General features: G+C 41.6%; 1 protein-coding gene and 1 long non-coding RNA gene across 2 annotated transcripts in view; one reads left to right on the forward strand and one right to left on the reverse strand.

The window, feature by feature from the left end:
- LOC135277465 (uncharacterized) overlaps nucleotides 1-19,981 on the reverse strand; it is an 88,500-nt gene extending 68,519 nt beyond the window's left edge. The window contains exons 1-3 of the long non-coding RNA XR_010345069.1: nucleotides 19,873-19,981; nucleotides 19,455-19,525; nucleotides 5,635-5,674 (exon numbers count right to left, since the gene is read on the reverse strand). This is a non-coding gene — a long non-coding RNA (uncharacterized LOC135277465). The remainder of the gene's footprint in view (nucleotides 1-5,634; nucleotides 5,675-19,454; nucleotides 19,526-19,872) is intronic.
- A 2,010-nt stretch (nucleotides 19,982-21,991) lies between these two features.
- SMYD2 (SET and MYND domain containing 2) overlaps nucleotides 21,992-27,256 on the forward strand; it is a 56,228-nt gene continuing 50,963 nt past the window's right edge. The window contains exon 1 of the mRNA XM_012459643.3: nucleotides 21,992-22,260. Coding sequence (XP_012315066.1) covers nucleotides 22,088-22,260 — 173 coding nt within the window. The 5' untranslated portion in view covers nucleotides 21,992-22,087. The remainder of the gene's footprint in view (nucleotides 22,261-27,256) is intronic.

The following is a 27,256-nucleotide window of genomic DNA, read 5'->3' on the forward strand; positions in this document are numbered from 1 at the left end:
TGGCTATGAATACCATCAGAACACCGATTGTGACCAGTTTTAAATCTCTACCCCTGAGCTCTCTGCAATCTTAAAACTTCCATATCCAACTACCTTTATGACATCTCCATCTGGATGTCTGATAGTCAGTTCTAACTCAGCATGTCCAAAACTGAACTCCTGATCTTCTCCCTCAAAATCTGCTCTACCTAGTCTTCCCTATCCACGGGGACGACAGCTTCATTTTTCCAGTTGCTCTGGACAAAAATATCGAGTCACCTTTTACTTGTCTTTTTCTGTCAAACACCACATCTAATTTATCAGCAAATCCTTCCTGCTGCCTCTACCAACAAAATACCCAGCACTGATCACATCTTTCCACCTCCAATTCTACTAGCCTGTGCTGAGTCACTTTCCTCTCTTGCTTGGATTGTTGCAATAGGCTCCTAACGGGAGATGCTGCTTCCACCTTTGTCCCCCTACAAGATTGATCCTTTTAAGTGTTAAGTCAGATCACCTCACTCCTCTGCTCAAAATCATCCAGTGGCTTCCTATTTTACTCAGCATGAAAACCAAAGCCTTCATGGTGACCTCTGTGAACTCATCCTCTATTTCCTCTCTGACTTCATATCCTTCTCCTCTTTCCCCCTTGCTCACTCAGCTCCAGCCATACTCTGGGCATGCTGTCACCTTAGGGTTGTTCTTCTCTGTTCTCTTCTACTTTCCTTCCAGGTGCCATGAGGTCATATTTGATGAAACCTACCCTGGGGATCCTCTTTAAAACCAAAACCCTCTTCTCTGCAACTGCCTGTCCCAATTTCCCACTATGCCGCTCTATTTTTCTACTTTTCTTTGGCAATAATCGCTTTCTAACATTCTCTGCAGTTTACTGAGCTATAATGTTTGTCTCTCTGTCCCACCAGAAGGCAAGCACCATGAGTTCAGAGATCTTGGTTTGCTCACTGGTGTAACTCCAGCACTAAATCAGTACCTGGAACACAGTGCTGAATAAATGGGGCAGGCAGTTTCCTACAAATGCCTTATTTGTTGATGACAAAAACAGAATAATCCCAAGACTACAATTAGACCTTATTTAGTTTCATACAAGGCTTTATAATTTGCACTATTTATTTTCTATTATATAGGAACTTCCTAGTACTCATGGAAAAACATGAATAAATAAGACGTAATATCTCATACACTCTCATATATGTCTACAGATTTCAAAGCTTGCCTGTGGATTCCCAACTCAACACACTTTGCTTATTTGTACCATTTGGGGTGTCCAGGCAGATACCTTGGCTGCAGCCATGGCTACCTCTTTATTTTGAAATAGGTAACTATTTTGCCTCTATTTTTTATGTGAAAAATGTCAAACTTAGAAAAAAGTTTTAAAAACAGTATACTAATGAACATCATATACCCTTTACCTAGTTTCCTAATTTTTAACATTTTGCCACATTTGCTTTCTCTTTCTCTGCTGTATTTTTTTCCTGAATTGTTTGATAGTGACTTGCTGATATCATGATATTTTACCCCTAAATAGTTCAAGTATCACTTAACACATGGACATAGTGCTATATAACAACAATAAAAGGATCACACTCAAAAAATTGCAACATTAATATGATTATCCAAAATATAGTTGATAATCATATTTTCCTAATTTCCCAATATTGTTCATAGCTTTGTCTCTTTATATCTAGGGTCTAACCATGGACAATGAATTATATTTGTCATATCTCTAAAATAGTTCCCCCCTTCCTCCTCCTCCTTCTTCTTCTTTATTTATGTCATTGACATATTTAAAGGGTCCAGGACAATTGTTTCCTCATTACCAGATTAAGGTTAAATATTTTTAACAAAACCGCTACCTAAAAATTGAACTTACAATGCATGCCTTGATAGCTATGAAAGAGGCAGTACAGTAAAGTGATTATAAGCCTAGTCCGCGGAGCCAGAGTTACCTGGGTTCAAAACCAGTTCTACCACTCATGAACTATGAGAAATACTTAGCAGTCCCTTGCCTCAGTTCCCCTGTTTATAAGATTGAGATGATTATACCACCCACTTCATTAAATAGGTCATCATATGCGAGGCGCTTAGAATAGTACCTGGCATGTGGCAAATGCTTTGTAAGTGTTAGCTCTATTTATAGTTTTAAAACAACCTTGACTCATTTCTCTTTGGTGGTTGTGATGGGGGGTGGGAGTTGAAAAACACAGGACTGGAGTTTTATATCTTCCCCAATATAAACAGCAACTCTCAGTGGCTTAGCAGGGAATTCTAATTAAGTCTTATTATTGTTTTGGAAGCTCAGAGTGGTTTTGCCTCAACCCTTTTAACAAATGGTATTTAGTGGAGATTCAAAAGGGAGACAAAGGGTGGACTGGTGGTGCAATCCGCAGGCAAGGTTCAGAGGTGAGCCACCTTGGCCTGACATGCCTCTAGAGGGCAGCAGACACCCGAGCGGCTCTCTGGCTCCTTTGCAAATGAACCTGCCTGAGTCACTCCTGTCCACAAACCTGTAACTGGGAAAGGAAGTCAGCTTGACTCAATAGACTAAATAGGAGTAGATTGTTCACTTGAGCAGCTGAACCAAATAACCAGGAGTAATAGCAGCATATATTATATTTTTAGTAATAAAGCTGATCTTAAATTTAACTGTTTCTGAAGACTAAATATATTACTCTAATGTGCTCACCACAAACAAGCCATGGTAACATGAGGGTCACCAGATCTGGTTCCAGCAATTTAATTCTTAGCAAGCAGCTGAGTATGGAGGGGGACTTAGTGATGTAATCGCAGCCAGTGCCAGCTCCCCAGGCCAGGGAGTACCACCAGCTCTGCACAGAACAGAGAGCTCATCTGCCTGGCTGCCACCTCTTCTCCACAATTTCCAAACACATATAAGGGTTTCGACTTCATATCAACTTTCAGACCATTTTGTAAATGTTTCTTACCATCAGAACCAAAGTTTTCTCCTACAGTTATTACCAAGGGTTAGATAGAGGTCTCTTTAAAAAATTGGAGAGCAGTCAGAAATAAAGGACAAATGATTATTAGCAATGTTATCAGCACGTCCTCCACATTCCAAATGGGTAGTACAGGGTAACAGGTAAGAGTATGAATAGGAAAGCAGATACCGGAGCTTGAATCCCAGCTTCACAACTGACAATTATAGCTGTGTGATCTTGATCAAGTTATTTAATCTGTGTCTCAGTTTCCTTTTCTGTACAATGGAGATAATAATAGTACCTACCTCACAGGGTCATTAGAATTGAATCAAAGGAGTTAATATATGTAAAACTCTTACAACAGTTTCTTGCACTTAGTAAGCACTGTAGAGTGCTCGCTTTCATTATTTAGCCTCTCAAATTCTTTTGCAACCATTCAAGCCTTTCTCTCTGGTCTTCTCTCCTCCACAACCAACAACCCTGATCCATGGCAGAGACTAGGGCTAAATGCTCCCACACAGCGTTACCGTCCACAGGTATGTGCAAAAAAGGAGCATTTCCCCCTTCATTCTAAACACATAGGAAGAAAACTGGACAACTTCCACTCTCCTAAGCCTTTCCTAAAAGTGTTCTCATTCTTTGCACTATCTTCTCTACACCAGCAAGGTTCTAATGAATTTTCTTAATGCAGATCGGGTTACCACTTGTTTCTGTCCTGGTCACTTGCTCTCCAGCACCACCAATCTAAGAATCTGGAGGAGATTACTAAATTGGTTACCCACCGCTATGCACAAATCTTCCCTCTTTTTATCTAGCAAAAGTGATAGACAAGTTATCATTCATACTCCTGTTTTTAGAACAGAAAAATAAAGAGAATTCTTTTAGTAAAAGTAAAGCAAACTCTTCTGAAGTTAAAACAAAGAAATTTTTAAAACTTTCAGAAATCAGATAAAGCATTACATCAAAACTAAAAAAAAGGTGGGGGTGAGGTTTAAGAGGGTGATATGTACATAGTCAGCAGAGCATTCTAAACTGTCATCTTAATGTAAAAATAGGCTGTGTATAAATATGTCTTGTTAAATATGTCTTTTTACATAATTCTATCAGAACTGGGCAGATTCTGTCAGAGCAGGCTGGGAGCACTACATTTTTCAAAGTATACCAATTGTCTAATATTTCTGACAGTTGGTATACTTTGCTGTCTGAACTCACCTTAGGCTTGGGGGCTTGGGTATCTGAAGCTTAGTCCAACAAAGCATAAACGAATTTCATCTCAGACATACTTACAGCATTTTTAGAAATCCAATAAAATCAAAATAGTTATATGTTACATAATCCACTGTGAAAATTGTAGAAATTTACTGATAACCATAGCACACAGTAAAGATCAGATCTCACCCAAAATAGCACAGTGGTTAAGCACATGGCTTTTGGAACCAAACGGCAGGTTTTTAAATCCCAGTTCTTCCACTGGCAAGCTTTGAGATCTTGGGCAAGACTCCGTGTCCTGGCTGTCACATGGTGGGGTAGTGATACTATCTACTTGTAGCAGATAAAGTAGGTGTTTCTGTTGTACTCCTCTCGGTGTGCACCTCACACATTCCTTCGCAGATCACTCATTTACAACTTCTGGGCCATCCTTGGAAGTTGTCAACCAATGACTGCAGCAGGATGGATGCCAGGCTCCCTTTCCTAGCCTGCACCCCAGAGTCATGCTATTGGACCAGGCTGAAGCTACCCTCTGAGGGATCCTGGCCTGAGATAGAGCCTTGCCTAGCAGCATCCTTTCCCTGTCTTACTTTCGCCAATCCATTACAGGTCCCTCCTGGAACCACCTCAGGGATACATGCCATGCATTTAAACCTCTCAGTGCCGGCTCCTGGGAACCTAGGGCTTAACACTTAGCCCTCATATGTTTTCAAGCGATGGATTCTAATATATCTAAAGCCCCTAAAACAGCACCTGGCATATAAGTGCTGTTTCAATATTAGTTATTGTTATTGTCCTACAGTATCAAAGAGAAATGAGGGAGCTATACAGGGACTTCAAGCAAGCATAAAACCACAAACATACAAACTCTTGAGAAATGTTGAGGGAACTGGATAATCCATCTAATTGCTTCCATTCGCATCACTGGTTGCACCCTTGGCCTTAATTACAAGGGAATAAATGCTTCTGGCTGAGTTGTAATACAAAGAGGCTGCTGCTGTGTGCTCCCATGAGACCCACCACAGGCATTCAATTGAGTTAATAAGTATGGATACTGGAAGACTTGAATGTTCTCTCTCCCATGCGCTTTTTTTTTTTAATAAGTGAAACTCTTTGGTTCGTCCTTTAACCGGGTTTCATAGAGCAGTTTCAAGGTTGCTTGTTTGAAGGTAAGCAGCAGGAGTCTTAAGAACTTAATTTTAAGAAATTCAAAGAGCAAAGAATGCACTTTGTTCTTTTAGTTTCTTAAACCTATATTTCACATCCTTTCATAATAATTTGTCTTTTATGGATAAAATATACACAAATCACTTAGGAAAAAAGACATATGAAATGACCTTGGGCGATCAAGTTCTTCTGTTTTTAAATGGCATGCACAGTATAATATTAAGATTTCTATATGGGAGCATTGCTAGCACATAGAACAGCTCAGAAAAAGAACTTATTATTTCTTGATTTTTCAGTTAAAAATAAGGGCAAAGAAACTTACTCATAGGATTTCTTTTTTTAAGGTTTTCATTTATCAGCGCCTGGAAAAAAAAATGATATAGGCAAAATCCCAACATGATAAAATCAGAACGAAAGTAACAGTGGCTGGGGGGGAACCACTAAGTGAATTATTATGATCCTAGGTGCTAAAAAAGTATTCTTCCCTGGTTCTCTCATCTGACCCCACTACAGACTGGCTTTTGTCCACTTCACAGCACTTGAGCCATTAATGATCTCCTCCAAGCCAAACTGAATGTTCTCTCTTCTATCCTTATTCACTTTAATCCATTTGTTGCCTTTGTTCGACTCAACCACTATCTTCCTCCTCCTCCATAAGCCTCTCTTCTCCTAATTTTGTCTGATCCTTTAGTATTTCTTTTCTTTTCAATTTTATTGTATATTTTAAAAATAAAAATGAAAACGGTAATTAGAGAAGAGGAAAAAAGAATTCAATCCAAACACTATTATTTTATTGTATTTTTCCTCTGATTTTTTTCTTATTGGTTTTTATGTACTATGAATAGGATTTTGTATCCTTGATTTCCACCAAATTTTTAAAAGTTATTTCATATTCCTATAAAAGTCCTCATAACCTCTCTCCTTAATTCCTCTTAATACTTTCCTGTCTCTCTTTGACTTTCTCCTCCTAATCTATTCTGTTTCCCCATAGGAATTCACTTCTCTGCACTCTATCCCCATGCCAACTAATACACTGATGAGCCAAAAATTTTATATTCCACATTCTCCTTTTACATTCAAGTATCCCTTTTGTTCTAATGGCATGGATACCATTTAAAGAACAAAACAACTCCAGTGTGCTCATCAAAACATTCATACCAAAATACTACTTACTCTGGAAGTTCATCTGGAAATTTAAATAAAAAATGTATTCCTCTGAAATGCCTAAACCATTTAAACATTAAACGATGTCAATGACATTCGACATCTTTCCTCTAAATAATTCTGAAGATTTTTTCAAACTTCCAACAAAAGTGACAGGTAGATACAAGTACTTATCTATCTACCCATTAGTCATTTTCAACAAGATTGATACTAGACTAGTGTTTTCCAAATTCTTTACAGATAAGACTAGTGAAATAGTAGTAGAAATTCTACTTTTTAAGGGGTGGTTCCATTAAACCTTAATTACAAAAAACTAAAAAGGTTTCTCTACTATAACAATTCTCAGAGCAGACAGGCACGACGGCTCTCATCTGTGATCCTAGCACTTTGGGAGTCTAAGGCAGGAGGATCCCTTGAGCCCTGGAGTTTGAGACCAGCCTAGCAATATAGGGAGACCCTGTCTCTATTGTAAAAGAAAGAAAGAAAAAAAGAATTCTCAGAGTCATTAAAACATTAATCTCAGCACCTAGCATAATTGGTAGGTATTTAGTAAATATTTACTTATGACATGAATGTGAATTATAAATGTCCAGAAATAATACTACCTATAACATTTCCCAAAAGAAAAGCAAGTTATTTATTAAAGATATTTAAACAACTACTTAAAAGATTGTTTGTTGCAGTATTGTTTAGACTACTTAAAACCCCTCAACAATCCTGATGTCTATAAACCAAGGGTTGGTTAAAGAAGCTACTACTGTATAATAAAAGAGCATGTAGCCATTACACATTATGATACAGGTCAATATTTATTTATTTATTTAAAGGTGGTCTGTCTCAAGGCTCTGTTGCCAGGCTGGAGTGCTATGGCAGGATCTTGGCTTACTGCAACCTCTGACTCCCTGATTCAAACAATTCTCCTGCCTCAGCCTCCTGAGTAGCTGGGATTACAGGTAAGCGCCATCATGCCCAGCTAATTTTTGTATTTTTAGGAGAGATGAGGTTTCACCATGTTTTCCAGGATGGTCTTGATCTCCTGACCTTGTGATCTGCCTGCTCGGCCTCCCAAAGTGTTGAGACTACAGGCATGAGCCACCCTGCCTGGCCAGGTCAATATTTATTAACATTAAAAGATGTCAATGACATTTGAGAAAAAGTAGATCACAGAACACTGTAAAATTCTGCATGCTATCTCTCTATATAGAGAGACAGGTCACATAAAGTACATATATGTAAAAGATGGCATGGATATAACCAAAAAGTTAATAGTAATCATTGGTGCTGAGATTATATACAATTTTCACTCTGTATTTTATATTTTTATTATTAATCTCACAATAAATATGTCTTAGTTAGAAAAAGCAATAAAGCTATTTCTACTTTTAATAAATAGGCCAGGTGCAGTGGCTCACACCTGTAATCCCATCACTTTGGGAGGCCGAGTTGGGTGGATCACCTGAGGTCAGGAGTTTGAGAGCAGCCTAGCCAACATAGTGAAACTCCGTCTCTACTAAAAATACAAAAATTAGCTGGGCATGGTGGTGGACGCCTGTAATCTCAGCTACCTGGCAGGCTGAGGCAGGAGAACTGCTTGAACCCAGGAGGCAGAGGCTGCAGTGAGCTAAGATCATGCCACTGCACTTGAGCCTGGGCAACAAAGTGGGACTCTGTCTCAAAAAATAAATAAATATTAAACAGAAAAAAGTAGTTTTGACTAGACTTATACATTTGGTGGCCATTCCTATAAAACTACAGATAATAAATCAATTTTTTAGAAAACTTTTCAGAGTTAACCATTTTAATCACAAAATGATTTTTAAAATGTTCTGTCCATTTTAATCACAAAATGATTTTTAAAATGTTCTATCTTGTTAATAACACCAACCACAAAATTAATGGTGAAACTTAGAGTCTATTTCACTTCTTTGCATTTAAATTCTCAAGTGTTACTTGGATATCCAAAGAAGAACAACTTGAACTTCCCTGAGCATCTTGGAGTAAAAAGAGCACTGGGGTCCAACTCGCACTGCTCCTTGTTAGCTATATCTATGAATAGGATATGTAACAACTTCAGCCTCAGTTTCCTTGACTCTAGTAAAGCTTTTGGACTAAACGATATATAGAATCCTTTAATCCAAAGTTGGATGATTTCATCTAAAATGTTTAATATAAGCTATGATGAATTTTTTGAAAATTAAATGAAATGCAGGGAGTATACTCAATGTGTTAAATTATTTTTTCTATCCTCTCTATGGGCTGTAAACATTATAATAAGTATGCAAATAAATACATATATTTACTTTTATATCAGTTTCATGTAATGTACTAGATCTTATAAATTTGTATATATTTTACCCAGCAATTCTACTTTTAAGATTTAGCCTAACGAATTATTCAGGAATGTAAATCAACATTTTACTTGACAAAGATGCTTATTTCAACATTATAATAGAAAAAAATGGACATCAACAGTATTTAACAAGAAACTAGTTAAGCAGATGACAGAATATTATAGAATATCACAATATGAAGCCACTAAAATGATGTTGAAAACTATTTACTGGAAAGAGATTTACAACCAGGTTATAAAACAGCATGTACAATATAATCCCCTTTTTGTTATATGTATATGTGCATAAAGAAATAAAAGATCTATAACAAAAACTTCACAATAGTAATCACTGGGTTGAACTATGTTTTCTAAACTTTATATAATTAATATACAATGCTTATAAAGCAATAAAATCAGTGGCCTTATAATTTTTCCATAGTGTGTTTCCTAAGTATCCTGGGTAACATAAATCATTTATGGTAAAAGAAAAAATAGGATTCAATAAAACTCTATCAGTAAATGCTTGCTTAATATGGTAGTGTTAATAATACTGGCATCAAAGTGCCTATCTCTCTTCCAAAAATAATGTAATTGTGGTAAGGAAAGAAATTTTTAAATGCCTTTAAATAAATGATAATTTTCTATTTAATTACACGTGGCCTTATACTTCTTGATCCACAGAAGTCTTGTATATTAAATGGTGTAGACATGTACCCGTGTCCATGACCAAGACCTAAAATAAATCAAGGTGTCATGATTCCGAGCATTTAGCATAAATTTATTTGAAGACCAACAACCTGGGTTAAGAAATAATTCCAGAGTAGTCTCTGCAATGACACTGTAATACTAGTCATAACATTCATGCTTCTACACTTCAGAGACTAGTAAAATGTTTTTTAAAAGGAGATGGAATCGGCAGGGTGTTGACAATTTTTATTTTGCCTAGAACATTAAAAAGAATACAGCTGGGCATGGTGGCTCACACCTGTAATCCCAGTACTTTGGGAGGCCAAGGCAGGTGGATCACGTAAGGTCAGGAGTTTGAGAACAGCCTGGCCAATATGGTGAAACCCCATCTCTACTGAAAACAGAAAACTTAGCCGGGCATGGTGGCACATGTAGCTAGTAATCCTAGCTACTCGGGAGGCTGAAGCAGGAGAATCCCTTGAACCTGAAAGGCAGAGGTTGCAGTGAGCTAAGATCACGCCACTGCACTCCAGCCTAGGCAACAAGAGCAAAACTCTGCCTCAAAAATAATAATAATAATAAGATAAAAATAATACCATCTACAACCTCCATTGTTCAGAAGGAAAAGATATCCTAACCTTGAAAATGTCCTAATCTGAGATTTTTTTTAAGTCCTTAAAAATGAGTCAGTTTAGCCTTATAAGTAGCACACTGTGCTTTTCTCATTTTGCTACAGACAGGCAAAAAACATAGCAGAGACTGGCATTGCCTCTTAGGAGGCACAATTATCTAGTCAAGAGGTCCCTGTAAGAAAACACCCCAAGACAAACAGACACTATGTATATTTAGCTTAACATCCAGAAAGTTATCGAAAAACAATTCAGAGAATATAAGAAAGTAAACTGGGTTTAACATTACTTAGGCAAGGCAAAGGCAATTTTTTGGTTGAAGTTAATTTAAATAATAAAACATTAAAACTCACATAACCTTAATGATCTTCCTTCCCAGGCTTCCCAAACTTCAGTCATTCATGTTTTGTCTTCACAATTTTTGGCATATTTGCATAACACCTGCACTATTATTTATTCAGTTCCTTTAAGTCTCTCTCCGAAGCAATAACATCTATGAAATCAGGGGTTTGGTGGACTAGCTGTCCACATTTAATCACTCTGCCACCTAAAAGGACCCCACGAACACAAAGCTACTCTAACTTCCTCATTTCATTGAAGAAATGTGTTAAGCATATTAAGCAGTGTGTTTCTCATCTTACGCGAAGAGGATGGCAGAGTAGCTGATGGATTTCAAAAACAATAGCAAAACACAGGAGAATCTGTTTATGGCCCAATTGTCAGATTCATTACCTATAAATTACACCTATAACTTCAAAGATGTTAAAAGTTACCTGTCCCTCCTATTACTGACTTTTTGTTTTGTTTTTCAGTTCTTAACATGGCTCAACACTCTGCCTTGTATTATCCATTCATCCAACAAATATTTACTGAGCACCTACTTTGTGTCAGGCTCCACCTGGGGCTATAGCAGTGTGCAAAATAGACAAACATCCTTGACCTCATGAGTCATTAGATTTTTATAGCTTTCTAAGTATATGTCTTGTTTCTTCTTGTAGAATCTGAATTCTTGGAGGATAAGATCTGGTTCCAATTTAATTTTGGCTCCTCCACAGCACCCAAGAGAGCATTTTGCAGTTAAATCAATAAATGACTAAATAAGGAAAGGATGCAAAAGTTCTTCTATTGGTTTATCATTTGACCCTGAAAGCTATACTTACTAATCATTTTCTTTTTTTTTAACTTGTATTTTAGGTTCAGGGATACATGTGAAGGATTGTTACATACGTAAACTCGTGTCATGGGGGTTTGTTGTACAGACTATTTCATCGGCCAGTTATTAAGCCCAGTACCCAACAGCGATCTTTTCTGCTCCCCTCCCTCCTCCCTTCCTCCATCCTCAAGTAGACCCCAGTGTCTGTTGTTTCCTTCTTTGTGTTCACAAGTTCTTATCATTTAGCTCCCAAGTACAAGTGAGAACATGCAGTATTTGGTTTTCTGCTAATCATTTTCTCGTTATTCCACGTAATCTATTTTTTCTCATCAGTATTCAATGTTTCTGATTTCACTTCACAGAGATAAGAAAAGACAGAGATGTAGTCTGTAGTAAAGGGAAACTAACAATGGATGTAAGAAGAAAATAAAAATTTCATCTGCTGTGTTCAAAGTGCTATATTTCAGAAATACAAGCCAGTGAAATAAAAGCCTGAATTTTTAAAATTTCACAAAAAGTAGCATTTGGAATATATTCAGATAAAATATCTGCTTGACTTCTATGTACTTTCTAAAACATTTAAAATAATTATTAATACTTGAGCATTAAATTAAGCTGTATTTAAAGATAAAGTTGTATAAATTCATTTGTTATCAAGCAAACAAAAAATCCTGGGGTTTTTTTTTTTTTGGTTTAAGAAAATATGTCATATCTACCTTTAATTTTAATCATTTCCCAAACAACAGACATTTAACATTACCAATTTCAACCCTTATCAGGAAAAAAACTAAGCCCCCCAGCTTTTTTTCTGAGACAAATCTTTTTTTGCAATGTTGAAATAGCTTCCAATTAAGATAACATTTGACTATGTCAGTTTCCCCAACTCAAAGCTATGAACTTTTTTCTCCTGTATTTTTATTCCCTCATGTAGAAGAAAAACTAGACTGATATATTCAAATTCAATGTCAAGATTAAACCAATAAAACCAGTAGAATAAGGTTTTAAGATTTTAAATATCACATCGCTCATCTTTTTTGTGGAATTTCCCTGCCCTCACATAAAATCATTTGGAATTCCACAGAAGCACTGAAAAATCTGGCTTCACCCGAGATGCTGAAGCTCAGGAGCCTTCAGCAGTGAAGTCAAGTTCTGTGCCCAGCCCCCTTCCCTCAGTTACTAGATGACACTGCCTCCCCTCCCTCCCCCCCCGACCCCCCCCCGACCCCCCCCACCCCGCACCATAAGAAAGTTGTTAGCAATTCTCACCAAGAGAGAAATATGCAAGACTTCTGAAGTTTGTTACCTTTGGCACTTTTTGGCGTGGATGGGGGTGGAGGAGGGAGATGGGGAAAAAAGCATAAGACTTTCTAGAGATAAAAATTTTAAGAGTTTATATGTCTAGTTCAGGACCAAATCTGTTATTATGTAGCCCTTCTGGGCTCTTTTTTGACTTTTTATGCAATCTTTAGTATCTGGTCAGAGCTATTACATTGCCAGAATCATGAATACAAAGTTAGCTTAAGCTTTTCTCCCACCAACCCCCCTCAAATAAAAGAAGACATGGCTGGTAGTTTAAGAATTCATCAAATCTGACCCTCAAATAGTTATTTAAAATGACTTCTCTGGCTTTCTTACTCCTCCAGTTTCTTCTTCTGGGGTAACTGCCTCTAGTAAAAATGCTGCAATGCAGTTGAGATGCTGGTGTGAGGACTACATTATGCGTTAGGGGAATTTTCCTTTTGCTGCACTTCAGCCTAAAAGCAAAGTTTTTTTCTGTTAGATCCACAACCTTTGCTTGCCAGTGAGATGGCAGAGCATTACCTGGGTGCCTTTTGGCCATCTGGATCCATAGGCACCCCAAGGTAACACTAATTCCATGATTAGGAAACTCTCATCACTTTTATTAATAGAATTGTTTTTTAACTACTTTAATTCTAAGATTCTGATCAATAAAGCTATTGATCTCATTAAACACTTCATAGATTCACTAACTAGAATTATGAATTCATTCTTTGGATATGGTGTCATAAAGTCTAGGTGCTAGTTCAAAATCATTAGCAGTGTAACATACTGTTAAAATCCAAGTGTCTCCTCCCATCAAAACCTGATCAGCTCTTTCAGTACTCCAGTCACTCAGAACGTTTCCAAATCTAACATGTAACAAGTATCAAGCTATCCACTAAGGAGAATATGAAATAAATAGAATATACAGTATTTCCCTCTGAAGACCTTTTAACTTACATGGGAATACACAAAAAGGTGTGTTGGTGGGGGGCTTGATGATTATATGCCAACAAGGTATAGATAAGACTGACTTTAGGAAGTAGAGATTGTTATGGAAGAAATGTTTGGAGAAGGCTTCTCAGAACTCATAGAACTCAAGATGTGCACAATAGTTAAGGTTTGGGGTTTTTGTTTTTTAGTTTAGTTTTTTTTTTTTTTTTTGAGATGGAGTCTTGCTCTGTCTCCCAGGCTGGAGTGCAGTGGTATGATCTTCGCTCACTGCTACTTCTGCCTCCCGGGTCAAGCAATTCTCCTGCCTCAACCTCTTGAGTATCTGGGAATACAGGCACCCACCACCATGCCTGGCTAATTTTTGTATTTTTAGTAGACACAAGGTTTCACCATCTTGGCCAGGCTGGTCTTGAACTCCTGACCTCATGGTCCACTTGTCTCGGCCTCATAAAGTGCTGAGATTACAGGCATGGACCACCATGCCTGGCCAGGCTTGGGTTTTTAAAGCCAAAAAGAGAGCTTGGCCTTGATGAGGCACATAATAAAGGGCAACTGGGAGTTCTTCAATCAAGTGTCATTATTAAAGCAGTTATTCTAAGACAATGTGCTTGACAGCAGTAGCAAAGGCATAAGGAATAGGGAGAGACCTTAATGATGAAGCTCATCTGCAAACTCCTGTATTTAAAAAACTGGTAATTTTCATTACGAATGTTCATTTTCCCTGGGTTGTAGAAATGTCGTCTTGGTCAGTTTCCTAGAGTCACCTCTTGCATTTGACTGGCACAGTGACGCCAAGGTAGTGAGCGCTTGGCAGGGGTGGGAACATCTGGTCCTTGGTCATCAGACCACACAGATCTCTGGGTCATCCCTTGCTCTCATCTACAACGGTGCTCTTGGATGGTGTCTTGGTCCATTCTGGTTGCTATAACAAAATGCCACGGCCATTTCTCACAGTTTGGAAAAGAGAGACAAAGGGGCCAGCAGATTCAGTGTCTGGCGAGGGCCTTTTCCTAACACATAGTGCCTTCTTGCCTCACATTGTGAGAGGCCCAAACAAGCTCCCTTGGGCCATTTATATAAGGGCACTAATCCATTCATGAGGGCCATGCCTTCATGGTCTAATCACCTCCCAAAGGCCCCAATTCTTAACAGCACCATATTGGAGGTTAAGATTTCAACACAGGAATTTGGTGGGGAAGAGGTGCTATGTGGGGAGTGGCACAAACATTTCAGATCACAGATGGCTAATTTGTCTACTCTGGTGCTCCTCTTGGGTGCATAGGAAATCACTCTCCTGTTTCTCATGAAGTATTTCAGTCATTTCTCCTACACATTGAATTTCTATTACACAGGGAGTCTGGGGGTTAATGTAAGACCAGGACATAGGTCAGCCTTGTTCTGAATTCCCTCAAACCCATGGAGGGGTTAGTTACGTCACCTCACTCATCCAAGGTTCAGTCTGGGAGACTATGGTGCATGCCTCTTTCTCAGAGAAGTATCCCAACTTCTCTCTGGCTTTCCTTCCGATTCTCCCTTATCATAGGCCTGGAGAATCTTTTCTGGCAGAGGGAGTCCTGGCTCCTGAATCATCCTGAATTTCCTAGGACTGGAGCCCTGAGTCCCCTAAGTCCTTAGATTTTTGCAATCCAAAACCCTAGGCTTTTGAATATAAACTCAGGGGCCTTTTCACTCCTATTCTGCAATATCATTTCTTCTCTAAGTCAATGCCACTGACTAACTGGGAAGTTAATGGTAAGGGGTAAAAGGAAACACCGAGTTGAAATGTATGATCCCTGGCTAATATCTCAAAATTTTAACCCACTCTGCTGTTGCGAGGCTACGCCACAAAACCAGATATGAAGCCTTAAGGGCTGAGTGGCATTAAGAATGGAAATAAAAGATTAGACAAGAATTATAATGAAGGAAGAAATAACAAGGTCTTGCTTGGGGAACAAACACAAGGCTGAAGTGGGGAGGAAATGAACTGGAGGGACTGAACGGAGGGGGTGATGTTATGACGTCAGTTGTCCCTGGATATCTTTTCTTTTTTCTTCTTTTATAAACTGAGACGGAGTTTTGCTCTTGTCACCCAGGCTGGAGTGCAGTGGTGTGACCTCGGCCTACTGTAACCTCTACCTCCTGGGTTCAAGCCATTCTCCTGCCTCAGCCTCCTAAGTAGCTGGGATTATAGGCACCCGCCACTATGCCCGCTAAGTTTTTTTGGATTTTTAGTAGAGATGGGGTTTCGCCATGTTAGCCAGGCTGGTCTCAAACTCCTGACCTCATTATCCACCTGCCTTGGCCTCCCAAAGTGCTGGGATCACAGGTGTGAGCCACTGTGCCCAGCTGGACATATTTTCTATAGCTCATATTCCGTCTTCTACTTTCTCTTCATTTGCCCGAATTACTGGGTCCTGTTTATTAAAAGTTCTTCAAATCCATGTCTCTCCTTCCCATTGCCACTGTCACTGGCCTTGTTCATGCCAGTAACATCTCTCCTCTGGGCCCTGTATTGCATCGGGCACCTTAGTTCTCTCTGTCTCCTCAGCCCCTTCTAGTGTATTCTCTATTTAGCTATAAAATGACCTTTCTACAGCAACACTCTGATCATGTCAGCTAGAATTCTTCTCTCACAGTGCCATGTAGCTCCTAGGCTTATGGTTTTCGTCATGGGGCCCACTCCTGCCCATCCACCTTCACCCCAAGTACTCCAATGAAAGTTATAGCTCTGGCTGAACAGAGAGGCAGCATGGTGGAGTGGTTCCGAGCCTGGACTCATCGCTAGACAGCTTATTCACATGTGTTACTTCTGTGATTCGGTGTCCTCCTCTACGGAATGCCATTAGGAGGATTATATGAGAATATATTTTAAAGTTGCACCTGGTACATAGCAAGAGCTATGGAAAAATTTGTTATGTAAAAGGAAAATCGGCCGGGCGCGGTGGCTCAAGCCTGTAATCCCAGCACTTTGGGAGGCCGAGGCGGGTGGATCACGAGGTCAAGAGATCGAGACCATCCTGGTCAACATGGTGAAACCCCGTCTCTACTAATACAAAAAAATTAGCTGGGCACGGTGGCGCGTGTCTGTAATCCCAGCTACTCAGGAGGCTGAGGCAGGAGAATTGCCTGAATCCAGGAGGCGGAGATTGCGGTGAGCCGAGATCGCGCCATTGCGCTCCAGCCTGGGAAACAAGAGCGAAACTCCGTCTCAAAAAAAAAAAAATAAAAAAAAAAAAAAAAAAGGAAAATCATCCAGCGGACTGTCAAAGTCTCTCCTACCTCAGTGAATTTGCACTGTTGGTCTTTATTTTTTTATTTTTGAGACAAGGCTTAGCTCCATCGCCCAAGCTGGAGTGCAGTGGCATGATCAAAGCTCATTGAAATCTCCATCTCCCAGGCTCAGGAGATCCTCCTGCCTCAGCCTCCTGATTAGCTGGGACTATAGGAGCATGCCACCATGCCCAGCTAATGTGTTACTATTGTTGTTGTAAAGGTGGGGTTTCATCATGTTGCCCAGGCTGGTATCAAACTCCTGGGCTCAAGTGATCTACTCACCTTGGCCTCCTAAATTGCTGGGATTACAGGCATGAGCCACCATGCCCAGGCCTGCACTGTTAGTCTTAAACCCATTTTGGGAGCCTTGCTTTCCCTTGGTCAATCTTTCCTCTTCCTTCTAGAAGCTAAAATGTCAGGTTATCTGTGAAGCCTTCCTACTGCACTTTGTTCAACTCCCTACTAAAATTTTATTGGATTATAATTTTATTAGCTCCCTGTGGCTGCTATGACAAATTACCATAAACCAGATGACTTAAAACAACAGAAATTTATTCTCTTATAGTTCTAGAGGCCAGAAGTCTGAAATTAGGTGAACAGGCTGAAATGAGGGTATTGGCAGGGCCACACTCCCTCTCAAGGCTCTAGAGGAAAGGTGCTCCTTGCCTCTTCCAGTTTCTGGTGGCTGCCAGGGTCCCTTGGCCCATCACCATATCGCTATCATCACTGCCTTCATGGTCACACTGCTGCCTCCTCTCCTGTCTGTGTCAAATTTTCTTCTGCCTCTCTCATAAGAAAACTTGTGACTGCATAGAGGGCCCACGTGGATATTCCAGGATACACTCACTCTCTCAAGATCCTTAAAACACATTTGCAAGACCCTTTGAAGCCATATAAGGTAACATTTATAGATTCTAGGGACTGGAACCTAATATCTATGAGTGCCTCACTCAGCACTTCATAACTGTTTACACTCATGTTGGTCTTGGCACCTGGTATGACTAGGGGCCATCATAGTGTAAGCACATAATATGTCCTCAATAAGTGACACGTAGAAGTAGGTTATACAGCGTCTGGGTCTTTGCTCCTGTCATTGGGATACCTTCTTTGCTAAGGTTTCATTTCCCTAGGCCAGAGCTATTTCTTTCATGTACTAATCTGTGTTTGGAAGGATCTTTTATTCACAAATTAGATCAACTTCTAGGTTAGAGAAATTAAGCAAAGGGGTTTTCGTCCTTGTACCACTTCTCCTGAGTTTCAGTGAGGCAAAGTAACCAAAAACTCCTTTGAAACTCCATACCTCCTACATTAAGGAGCAGAGGTAGTAAGAAAGGTGGATGGGTCCTGGACGCTCGAAGACTGCTTTCATGAAATGTGAGATTACAGAATGGCAGAGGGACAAGTATGGGCTTCATGAAGAGCGCTGTCATCAGTCTCCCTGGGCTGGTTTATTGCCATTCTTTGGCTGTTTATTTTAAACACAGTTTTCTTCGTAATTTAATCTCCTAAATTCATGGCTACTGCCTCACTGACCATTTTCCCATCTCAAGTCATTTAAGTTGATTACAGGGACTTTTTTGAAATGAGGCAGTTTCCTTTCCAGTGTTCTCAAATCACAGACACCTCCACCCTCAAGAGTAAGCCAGCACTCATCTGGAAAGCAAACCAGTAGTCTGAATTCAGTAGTTTTTCAGAAAGTACAATTCTGAAAGACAATTCAGAAGTCTTTTAGAAAGTACAATTCTGTGTAATTGCTTTTTTCTCATCTGTGGAAATATTTTCCCACTGAAAGTGGAAAAAGTTACTTGCAATAAAAAAAAGTAAACAGGTAGACTACTTTGCACAATTAATCCTTGAAACAGTTAACTGTCTACTGTATTATAATTGTTCACTTCCATGTCAGTCTTTTCATCTTTTTGTTGGTTAGAACCCCCAGAAATCAGAATGATTTAGAAAACCTAGAATCTAAAAATGTATCTAAGATTTGCCTAGGTAGGTTTATATTCAGAAACTTCTAAGATTTGAGAAAATTCTTTCCTTTACATATACTATCCTCTTGTAATAAAATAAAATTGTTGGGATCCATTTAGGAAGCGTGACTAGAGCAAAGCTTATCTAGAGGCTTTTTATTGCTCGAGTAAACTCCAGTAGACTGGCCAAGAACTATTTACTTCCTAAGTCATCCCGGGCAACACTTTCCTTCCAGCTCTGTGCAGTGATTTCTTTTAGTTTTCATACATACATCTTCCAACCAATGGAACTTTGCACATGCTGTTCCCCTGCTTTGAATGCTAGTCCTTTCTCTTCTTTTCTTGGTTAAATACTATTAATCCGTTAGATCTTAGGTCGAGCATTACCCTCTCCAAAAAGCTTTCCTAGACTAGGTCAAATCCCCTAAGCGCAGCCTTGGCACGTAAGAACACTGACAGTTTGCATTTATCTGTGTGATGTTCTGGTAAGTGTTTACCTTTTCCACCAGACTGTACAAGTACCATGAGAGCAGAGAATGAGCCTGTTTTTGTTACCCTTATATCACCAGCTGTTACTACTACTCCAGGAACACAGGGAGAATGTAAAAAATATTTAAAGGCTGAATAAATGTCATGCAATCTCATGCTCGTTCTGCCCCTGCATTGTTAGGCAAGGTATTTAACTTCATGGGGCCTTACCTTCCTCGTTAGTGAGAAAATGTCTCTTCCATCTCAGAAATTCTATGGTATTTATGGCTCCCGTGTTGAACCTACAGGATTGATCAGGCTAAAGTTAGAAAATCAACACTATTCTGCTATCTGCCTGTCTTACATCTCATCAAGAAAAACTATATGCCTAAGCAAGAAACCGGAGTTACCCTTGATATCTACTCCTTCCCTAATGCCACTGCCTTGATTCTGATTTTCTTTACCTCTCATTTAAAAAACTGCAAATGCCTTTAAGGGGTGGTCAAGCTCAGTTTCTCTCTATTCCCCAACCCAGCCAGTCTATCCACAATCCTGCCAGCAGATCAATCTAAAACACTGGACTCAGTGTGGCAGCCCTCTGCTTAAACACTTTCACTGGCTTTCCTATGGCCTCTGGGACAAAACTCACCTCTGGAGAAGATGCTCTTCAGCTGTTCCTGCCCCATTTCCTGTCCTCTCCTCCAGATGCTCAGGAGGACCCAATTACAAGCTCTGTTCTTTCAGAGTCTTCTATCTTTGTATGGAGTTCTCTGTCCAGAAAACTCTTCTCCCCACCTCCACTTGCAAAATCCTGTCCATCCTCCAGGCTCAGCTCTAGTGTTACTTGAATCTGATGCCTGTCTTGACTGTTTCCCAGGCTAAATCTGTCACTCCCTGCCTGTACTCCTACAAAACATTTTGTACAAGCCACCGTAACTGTGCTTATCCGAGTGAACTGTGTTTCTGCAGCAAAACACTATGGTTAGGAGCATGGACTTGGAAACCAAATTCTGCAATTTATCATGTGGCCTTGGAAATCATTTCTTCTGGGTCGTGGTTTCCTTCCTAATGTTAGGAATGAAGGGCATTAATACCTACTCATTAGGCTGTTGTAAAGATTAAATGAGATAATGTGTTTAATGATGGAGTATAATGCCTGGCCCACAGTACTCAATAACTAATGGTATTTTCAAACTTGAATATGCCAAATGCAAGGACCTAGGACTACCTTTTGTCCATCTTTGTACCCCAGTGCCTGGCCACATCGTCGATGTTTCTTAAAATGCATAAATGAAAATACTATTTTAAGGTCCTTTCCTCGAAGACGGGTTAGAGGCTTATTCAGTTTGCTACTAATAAGGACTTTTTTCGTTTCTTTTGAGACAAAGTCCTTGCTCTGTCACCCAGGCTGGAGGACAGTGGAGTCATCACAGCTCACTGCAACCTTGACTTCCCACGCTCAAGCAATCAGCACCACTCGAGAGGTGGTTAATTTCCACTCCCTCTCCCCCAGAGCCGGTGTCTCTATGTTGCCCAAGCTGGTCTCCAACTCTCCAGTTCCTGGGCTCAAGTGATCCTCCCACCTTGGCCTCCCACAGTGTTGGGATTACAGGGCTGAGCCACCACACTCAGCTAATAAAGACATTTTACTGAAATACCAAAAATTCCACTGATCTTACATCTCCAAATCAAATTCATCCTTTACCTTTGCTAAACAAGTCCTGAACTTACAGAGGTAACTGAGGTCCTAGTTTGAAGTAGTGTTTTCTGCTAAATGATCTCGTCACAATTTTAGTCTTTACTGCATGTACATCAATTACAATCTTCGCATATCCTATGTGGAACACGAATTCCATTTTCCTTTCTCATATGAAAAGGAATAGCAAGCATGGATATAGGATTTACGTTTCAGGTTTTGTGGGCTTTAAATCCTCTAAGTGACTCCTAACCCAAGTGACTTTTCTAAGATCACAGTTGGTGGGTGGCCAAGCACATGAGAACCACTGCAAACTGTAGCGCAGTGTCCTGGACACTGTCCACAGCATCGCATTATCCCCCAACAGCCTAAATTCCTTGAAGGCAAGGTTCGCTCCGGCTTCCTCCGCAACGCTCGCAGCGTGCAATAGACTCGGAGAGCTGGGCTGGCCGGTGCATTTCCTCTTCCTCCAAGTAACTCCTCTAGAGGAGCAGAGGGTTGAAACTACGTTCCCATTAAAGCCAGGTTTAAAAACCTCTAACCTTGGAAAAGCACACTTCAACCCTCGGCACACCAAACTTCTCTATCGTGGTTTCCCTCTGCCCCTTTCTGCTTGGCGTTCCCCGTTCACTCCCTCTAGAGTCTTTATAAAGGCAAGTGAATGTAGGGTTGGGAGCCGGCTTCGCCCCCTTCTATTTACCGGGGGCGGGTCATCCTTCGGGCCAGGCCGACCGTCTAGAGGTGGTCCTTGGATACCTGCCCCCCACAGGTGACCCCCTTCCGCCCACCGGAGAGGAGGGCGCGTCCCGCTCGTTCCGTGGAGACGCCGCGGAAGCGCACACACCTCACGCCCTCCTCGCCGAAGCTGCAAAGGCTGCGGCTCTTTGTAGCGGCCACACCGGAAACGGCCCGGAGCGCGCGCAGGGCGGCCGCCGAGGGTCCCGGCGCGGGGCGGGGCTGCCGGGCCCGTCCCTCTCCCCACGGGGGCGCGCGAGGCCCGGGCGGGGCCGCCGTCCCTTCCGGGGAGCGGGGAGCGGGAAGCCGCCGCCGCCGCGTCCGCCGGGCGGCTCCCACCCCGCCCCCCGCAGCTTTGGGTGACGCGTCTCCCATAACAGCTCGCCGCAAGCCGCAGCTCGGGCACAGCCGGCGCCCGCGCCCCGCCACCACTATGTGGGCCGAGGGCCTCGGCGGCCTGGAGCGCTTCTGCAGCCCGGGCAAGGGCCGGGGGCTGCGGGCTCTGGAGCCCTTCCAGGTGGGGGATTTGCTGTTCTCCTGCCCGGCCTACGCCTACGTGCTCACAGTCAACGAGCGGGGCAACCACTGCGAATACTGCTTCGCCAGGTAGGGCGGCGGCGGGCGGGAGCTGGGGGCGCGGCGCGGGAGCTTGGACCGCGGCGCCAGGAAGTGCGCGCGGCTCGCGGGGTCCTAGCGCCGGCGGCCGGGAGAGGGGGCGGGGAGGGGAGGAGGCCCCGCGCTGCAGCTTCACGCCCGGCGCCACGTGCGAGAGGAAACTGGACCGGTGCCCGCCGCATGCCCTGCATTGCACGTTTTCAGAGTTGCTCACGCAGGATGCGCAAACCTGAGAGTGCAGTTTCCTGCGCTCAGATGTGGGCTCCGAGCCAGGCTTGTTCCAAGCCTGGGCACACACTGCCCTCTCTGTGCATTGGTAGCAGATCCCCAAATTTGGGCAGCCACAGGCTGTCACCTTTAACTTATGCTTCCTGCGATGTGTTCTCTTTCTCACAGTCCAGCCCTGCCTCAGATTGGCCTTTTCTTCCAACGAATTTAATGACTTAGTATTTGTCTTGTAAAGTACATTTACGTGGTAAAGTACAAGGACATAGGTGTTTGGAGGGACGCCAGCGGGCACTGACCTGGATTCTGAGGGGCTGTAAGGATAAGAAGTGTCCGGTTTTGGTTTGGGATTAGGAAAACATGGTCGCAGGGAGGGATTGGGCAAGATTGTGTGATTGGTAATGATATGTCATTGTAATATACCGTATGTATATATGATAAATATATATTTGCACATACGAACACCTAATTATATCCTCAACTTTTATGAGAGTTTCATAGTTGAAATACACTTTAGGAATCACCAATTCAATCCTGTCTTTCATTTAATGAATGAGAAAACTAAAGCCCAGAAAGGAAGTGGGGTTACCTATATCCATTCACACCAGTAGCAAAGGGAGTGAAATCTGGCCGCATTCACTTCCACCTATTTCTCACTGGTTAGGTGCTCAGTAAATTTGCTAAGGCAGGAGGCATGGCATTGGGGTTAAGTTTACATCAGGCCTTCCAGTACTGAATAGAGACCGTGCTTTGCTTTCTTTGAACCTCAGTTTCTTCATCTTTGAAATGAAGATTCCTAGGTTGGATTAAGCTGACCTGCGGTCCTGCAGGGACCTTTTGAGTACAGGTCTCAAGTCCAGCATACTCAATCTCTCAGACCTGTGTGCCTTATTCCTACAATAAGACGTAGCAAAAGAAGGGACAAAGGCTAAATATTATAGTAATCTTGCCCAGACTCCCTGCCAGAACTGTCTTCCGCTTGGGGGGACCTGGAAAGGAACTAGACACGGAATCATGCCGTGGGCAGCTTAAGGGCTGTATGTGATGTGGCTCTTTGAATTGGTGAGCCAAGAGCTAAAGGGTCATGGCACCACTTTGCAACGTTTGAGTGAAGTGAGCATTGGGTTTTCCCAAAGTTAAAAAGGCTGCTGTGACTGGTCCCTTGATCTTCTGAGCCTTGCTGTGGCTCGGAGTCTGCAGCAGCGTGGGTGTCTGCAGTGGCGGGAGCAAAGCAGGTCAGGCAGCACAGAAGGAGCCTCCATCGGGGATCCTGGCAATTCCTGGAAGCCATCGCCTAAGACAGTGGATGCCAGGCACATAGTAGGTGCTTACTTTATATGGGTAGTTGCCAGTCCTCGCCCCCAGTGAATTAAAGATCAAATCCCTCTGGGTTTAGAAGGGATGAGAAGAACAGAGAGATGCTTCTCTTTAGCTCTAAGTCTCCTAATTGTTTTTACTACTCATACCCCCAACCTTAGAACTTTAATGGATGGTCAGATGCAACTTCACAAAGCATTCAGCCTTTGTCACTCACATGTGACAGAGTTTGCTGGCTTTTTGTTGTTTCATTTTTCTGATTGACATTTATTAGTGTTACTCACTATTGCCTCGGGTTCCTCACCAGGGCTGCAACTTACAATGGGGTGATGTTACGACTTCCAGACCCCTTCTTTGACTTCCCTGAACTTCTGTCAATACCCATAGTTTATTTCCTCTCTCTCCCCAAAGAGTTATTTGAAATCAACTAAAATAATGCTAAAGAAATATTAATGATACATATGCAATTAGAGATATCTTTGTACCCCACTTTATGATTTCTGTTAAATCTGAATCATTTAGAATTAGTGGTGAGATCATCTGATAGATTCAGCATCAGTTCCTCTGTCAACAATTTGCATATGACCTAGGACAAATCAGTCTGTCCAGATGTACTAGGGAATGTGTATTTTCCTCCTTAAGGCCTCAAAGTATAAGAGTAGAATTCTGCAAATGTTTGTACATACAGGTCAAAATCTGCTGCCTTCCCCGGCCCCGTACACCCAAAAGAAAGCTACCCCTTATCCTTTCTTGTGCCAGAAGTTTAACGTAAACAATACTGCTTAAGATAAATGAACTACCCAAGAATTTCCATGTCATTTTTTTTTTTTTTTTGGGAAACAGGGTCTCGCTCTGTTGCCCAGGTTGGAGTGCGGTGGCGTGATTTCAGCTCACTGCAACCTCTGCCTCCCAGGTTCAAGCAATTCTCCTGCTTCAGCCTCCTGAGTAGCTGGGATACAGGTGCCCACCACTACGCCTGACTAATTTTTGTATTTCTAGTCTAGTACAGATGGGGTTTCATGATGTTAGTCAGGCTGGTCTCGAACTCCTGACCTCAGTTGATCCGTCTGCCTTGGCCTCCCAAAGTGCTGGGATTATAGGCGTGAGAGACCGTGCCCAGCTCCATGTCATATTAATTATATCAGGATTTAACTTACTTTGAAGGAAAGAAAAATGATTTCTTTAGAAATAAGTATATTCTATAAATTGAGAAATAATGGAAAATGTCTTAAGTTTCAACAAAATAGGATTCTTGTAGTTAGGACAATTCAGACAAAGGTTTGTTTTGGGAAGTTTTTAATTTGTATCACATTTCTCAGTCTGGTGGGTGCCACTGGAGAAGATGTGTACCGACCTCAGGTGATCTGCTGGCCTAGGCCTCCTGAAGATTACAGGCGTGAGCCACTGCACCTGGCCAGATGTGTTATATTTTAAACTGAGTTTTAGACTTTTTTTTTTTTTTTTTTTTTGGTGATGGAGTCTCACTCTGTCACCCAGGCTTGAGTGTAGTAGCACCATCTCGGCTCACTGCAACCTCTACCTCCCGAGTTCAGGCGATTCTCCTGCCTCAGCCTCCCAAGTAACTGGGATCACAGTTGCACCACCATACCCAGCCAATTTTTGTATATTTAGTAGAGACAGGGTTTCACCATGTTGGCCAGGATGGTCTTGCTCTCTTGACCTCGTGATCTGCCCACCTCGGCCTCCATTATAAAGATGTTTTTCCTAATGTCCCCCAGATTTATTCTCTAGCGTATTCATCTTAGCTTTCTTATTGTTTTATCAAACCAGCAGAATAATCTTTAGTTGATCTTCATCAGTATTAAGGGCCATGAAATTGTGATGCTGTTTTCTTGAAATTCTCTGAACTAGCCATGGTTCTGGCTGCCTGAAGCTGTACATGAGAAGGGGACCTTGTCCCCAGGGCTGCTACGACTCTGACTCTCCTGGGAGTGCTAAGAATTGTCTCAGGGGAGAAATGGCTTCAGATGTATTTAAATCATCATGTTTTCTGAATAAAAAATTGAATATATGCTCTAATAAAGAATTTCCACTTTTATTTTAGATGTATTTTTTTTTTCTTTTTTGAGACAGAGTCTTGCTCTGTCACCAGGCTGAAGTGCAGTGGCATGATTCCGGCTCACTGCAACCTCTGCCTCCCGGGTTCAAGCGATTCCCCTGCCTCAGCCTCTCAAATCGCTGGGACTCCAGGGTGTGCCACCACGCCCGAGTACTTTTTTGTATTTTAGTAGAGGCGGGATTTCACCATGTTGGCCAGATGGTCTCCATCTCCTGACCTCATGCCGCCCCAGCCTCCCAAAGTGCTGGGATTACAGGTGTGAGCCGCCGCGCCCGGCCTTTTAGATGTATTTTTATAAAATAGGTAGTAAGACTAAAACATACATAAAACGTTTCCTGTAAAAATTTCCATTAAAGAATACAAGATTCAGCTATCTGTAAAGTAAGGAAATAATTGTTTTCACTTTCTGCATTTCAGTATTTCAAGGTTTTCATGGACATTAATGCATAGCTTAATGACAGGGATATGTTCAAAGAATTGCCTTAGTAAAGCAGTTTGGTAGCTTGTGCCAGCAGGCTAGAGTGTACTTACACAAAGCTACATGAGAGTGCCTACCGCACACCTAGGCTATATGGTAGAGCCTGTTGCTCCTAGGCTACAAACCTGTACAACATGTTACTGTACTGAATACTGTAAGCAATTGTAACACAATGGCAAGTATTTGTGTATCCAAACACATCTAAACATAGAAAAGGCATAGTGAGAATATGATATTATAATCTTATGGGACCACCTTTGTTCACATGGTCTGCTGTTGACTGAAATGTTAGACGGTGCATGATCTTACATCAGTAGAAACTGCAAAGCAGGGACTTTGTGGCGGGGGAACTGGGTTTGAATTCTGGTTCATTCCTTCCCGATCATTTGTCTTTAGGTCAGTTATCACTTAACCTCTCTGAACTCCCAGGTTCCCTTATATGTAAAATGTGCATACTGCTGCCAGTGCCATTAATCCCAGCACTTTGGTAGGCTGAGGTGGGAGGATCGCTTGAGGCCAGGATTGATTTTGAGACCTGCCTGGGCAACATAGCAAGACTCCCATCTCTACAAAAAAAAAAAATTATTTAATTAGCCAGCTGTGGTAGCCCAGACCTGTAGTCCTAGCTACACTTTGGTAGGCTTAGGTGGGAAGATCCCTTGAATCAGGAGGTTGATGCAGCAGTGAGCCAAATTGCTTATTCCAGCCTGGGAGACAAAGTAAGACCCTGTCTCTTAAACACATAAAAAATAAAAATAAAAAAGTACAGGTTAGGCACGGTGGCTCACTCCTGTAATCCCAGCACTTTGGGAGGCCGAGGCGGGTGGATCACTTGAGGTCAGAAGTTTGAGACCAGCCTGGCCAACACAGTGAAACCTCATCTCCAC

The sequence above is a fragment of the Aotus nancymaae genome, unplaced genomic scaffold, assembly GCF_030222135.1.
Source record: "Aotus nancymaae isolate 86718 unplaced genomic scaffold, 86718_ANA_hifiasm-v0.15.2.pri h1tg000032l_0, whole genome shotgun sequence".
NCBI classification, from domain to species: Eukaryota; Metazoa; Chordata; class Mammalia; order Primates; family Aotidae; genus Aotus; species Aotus nancymaae.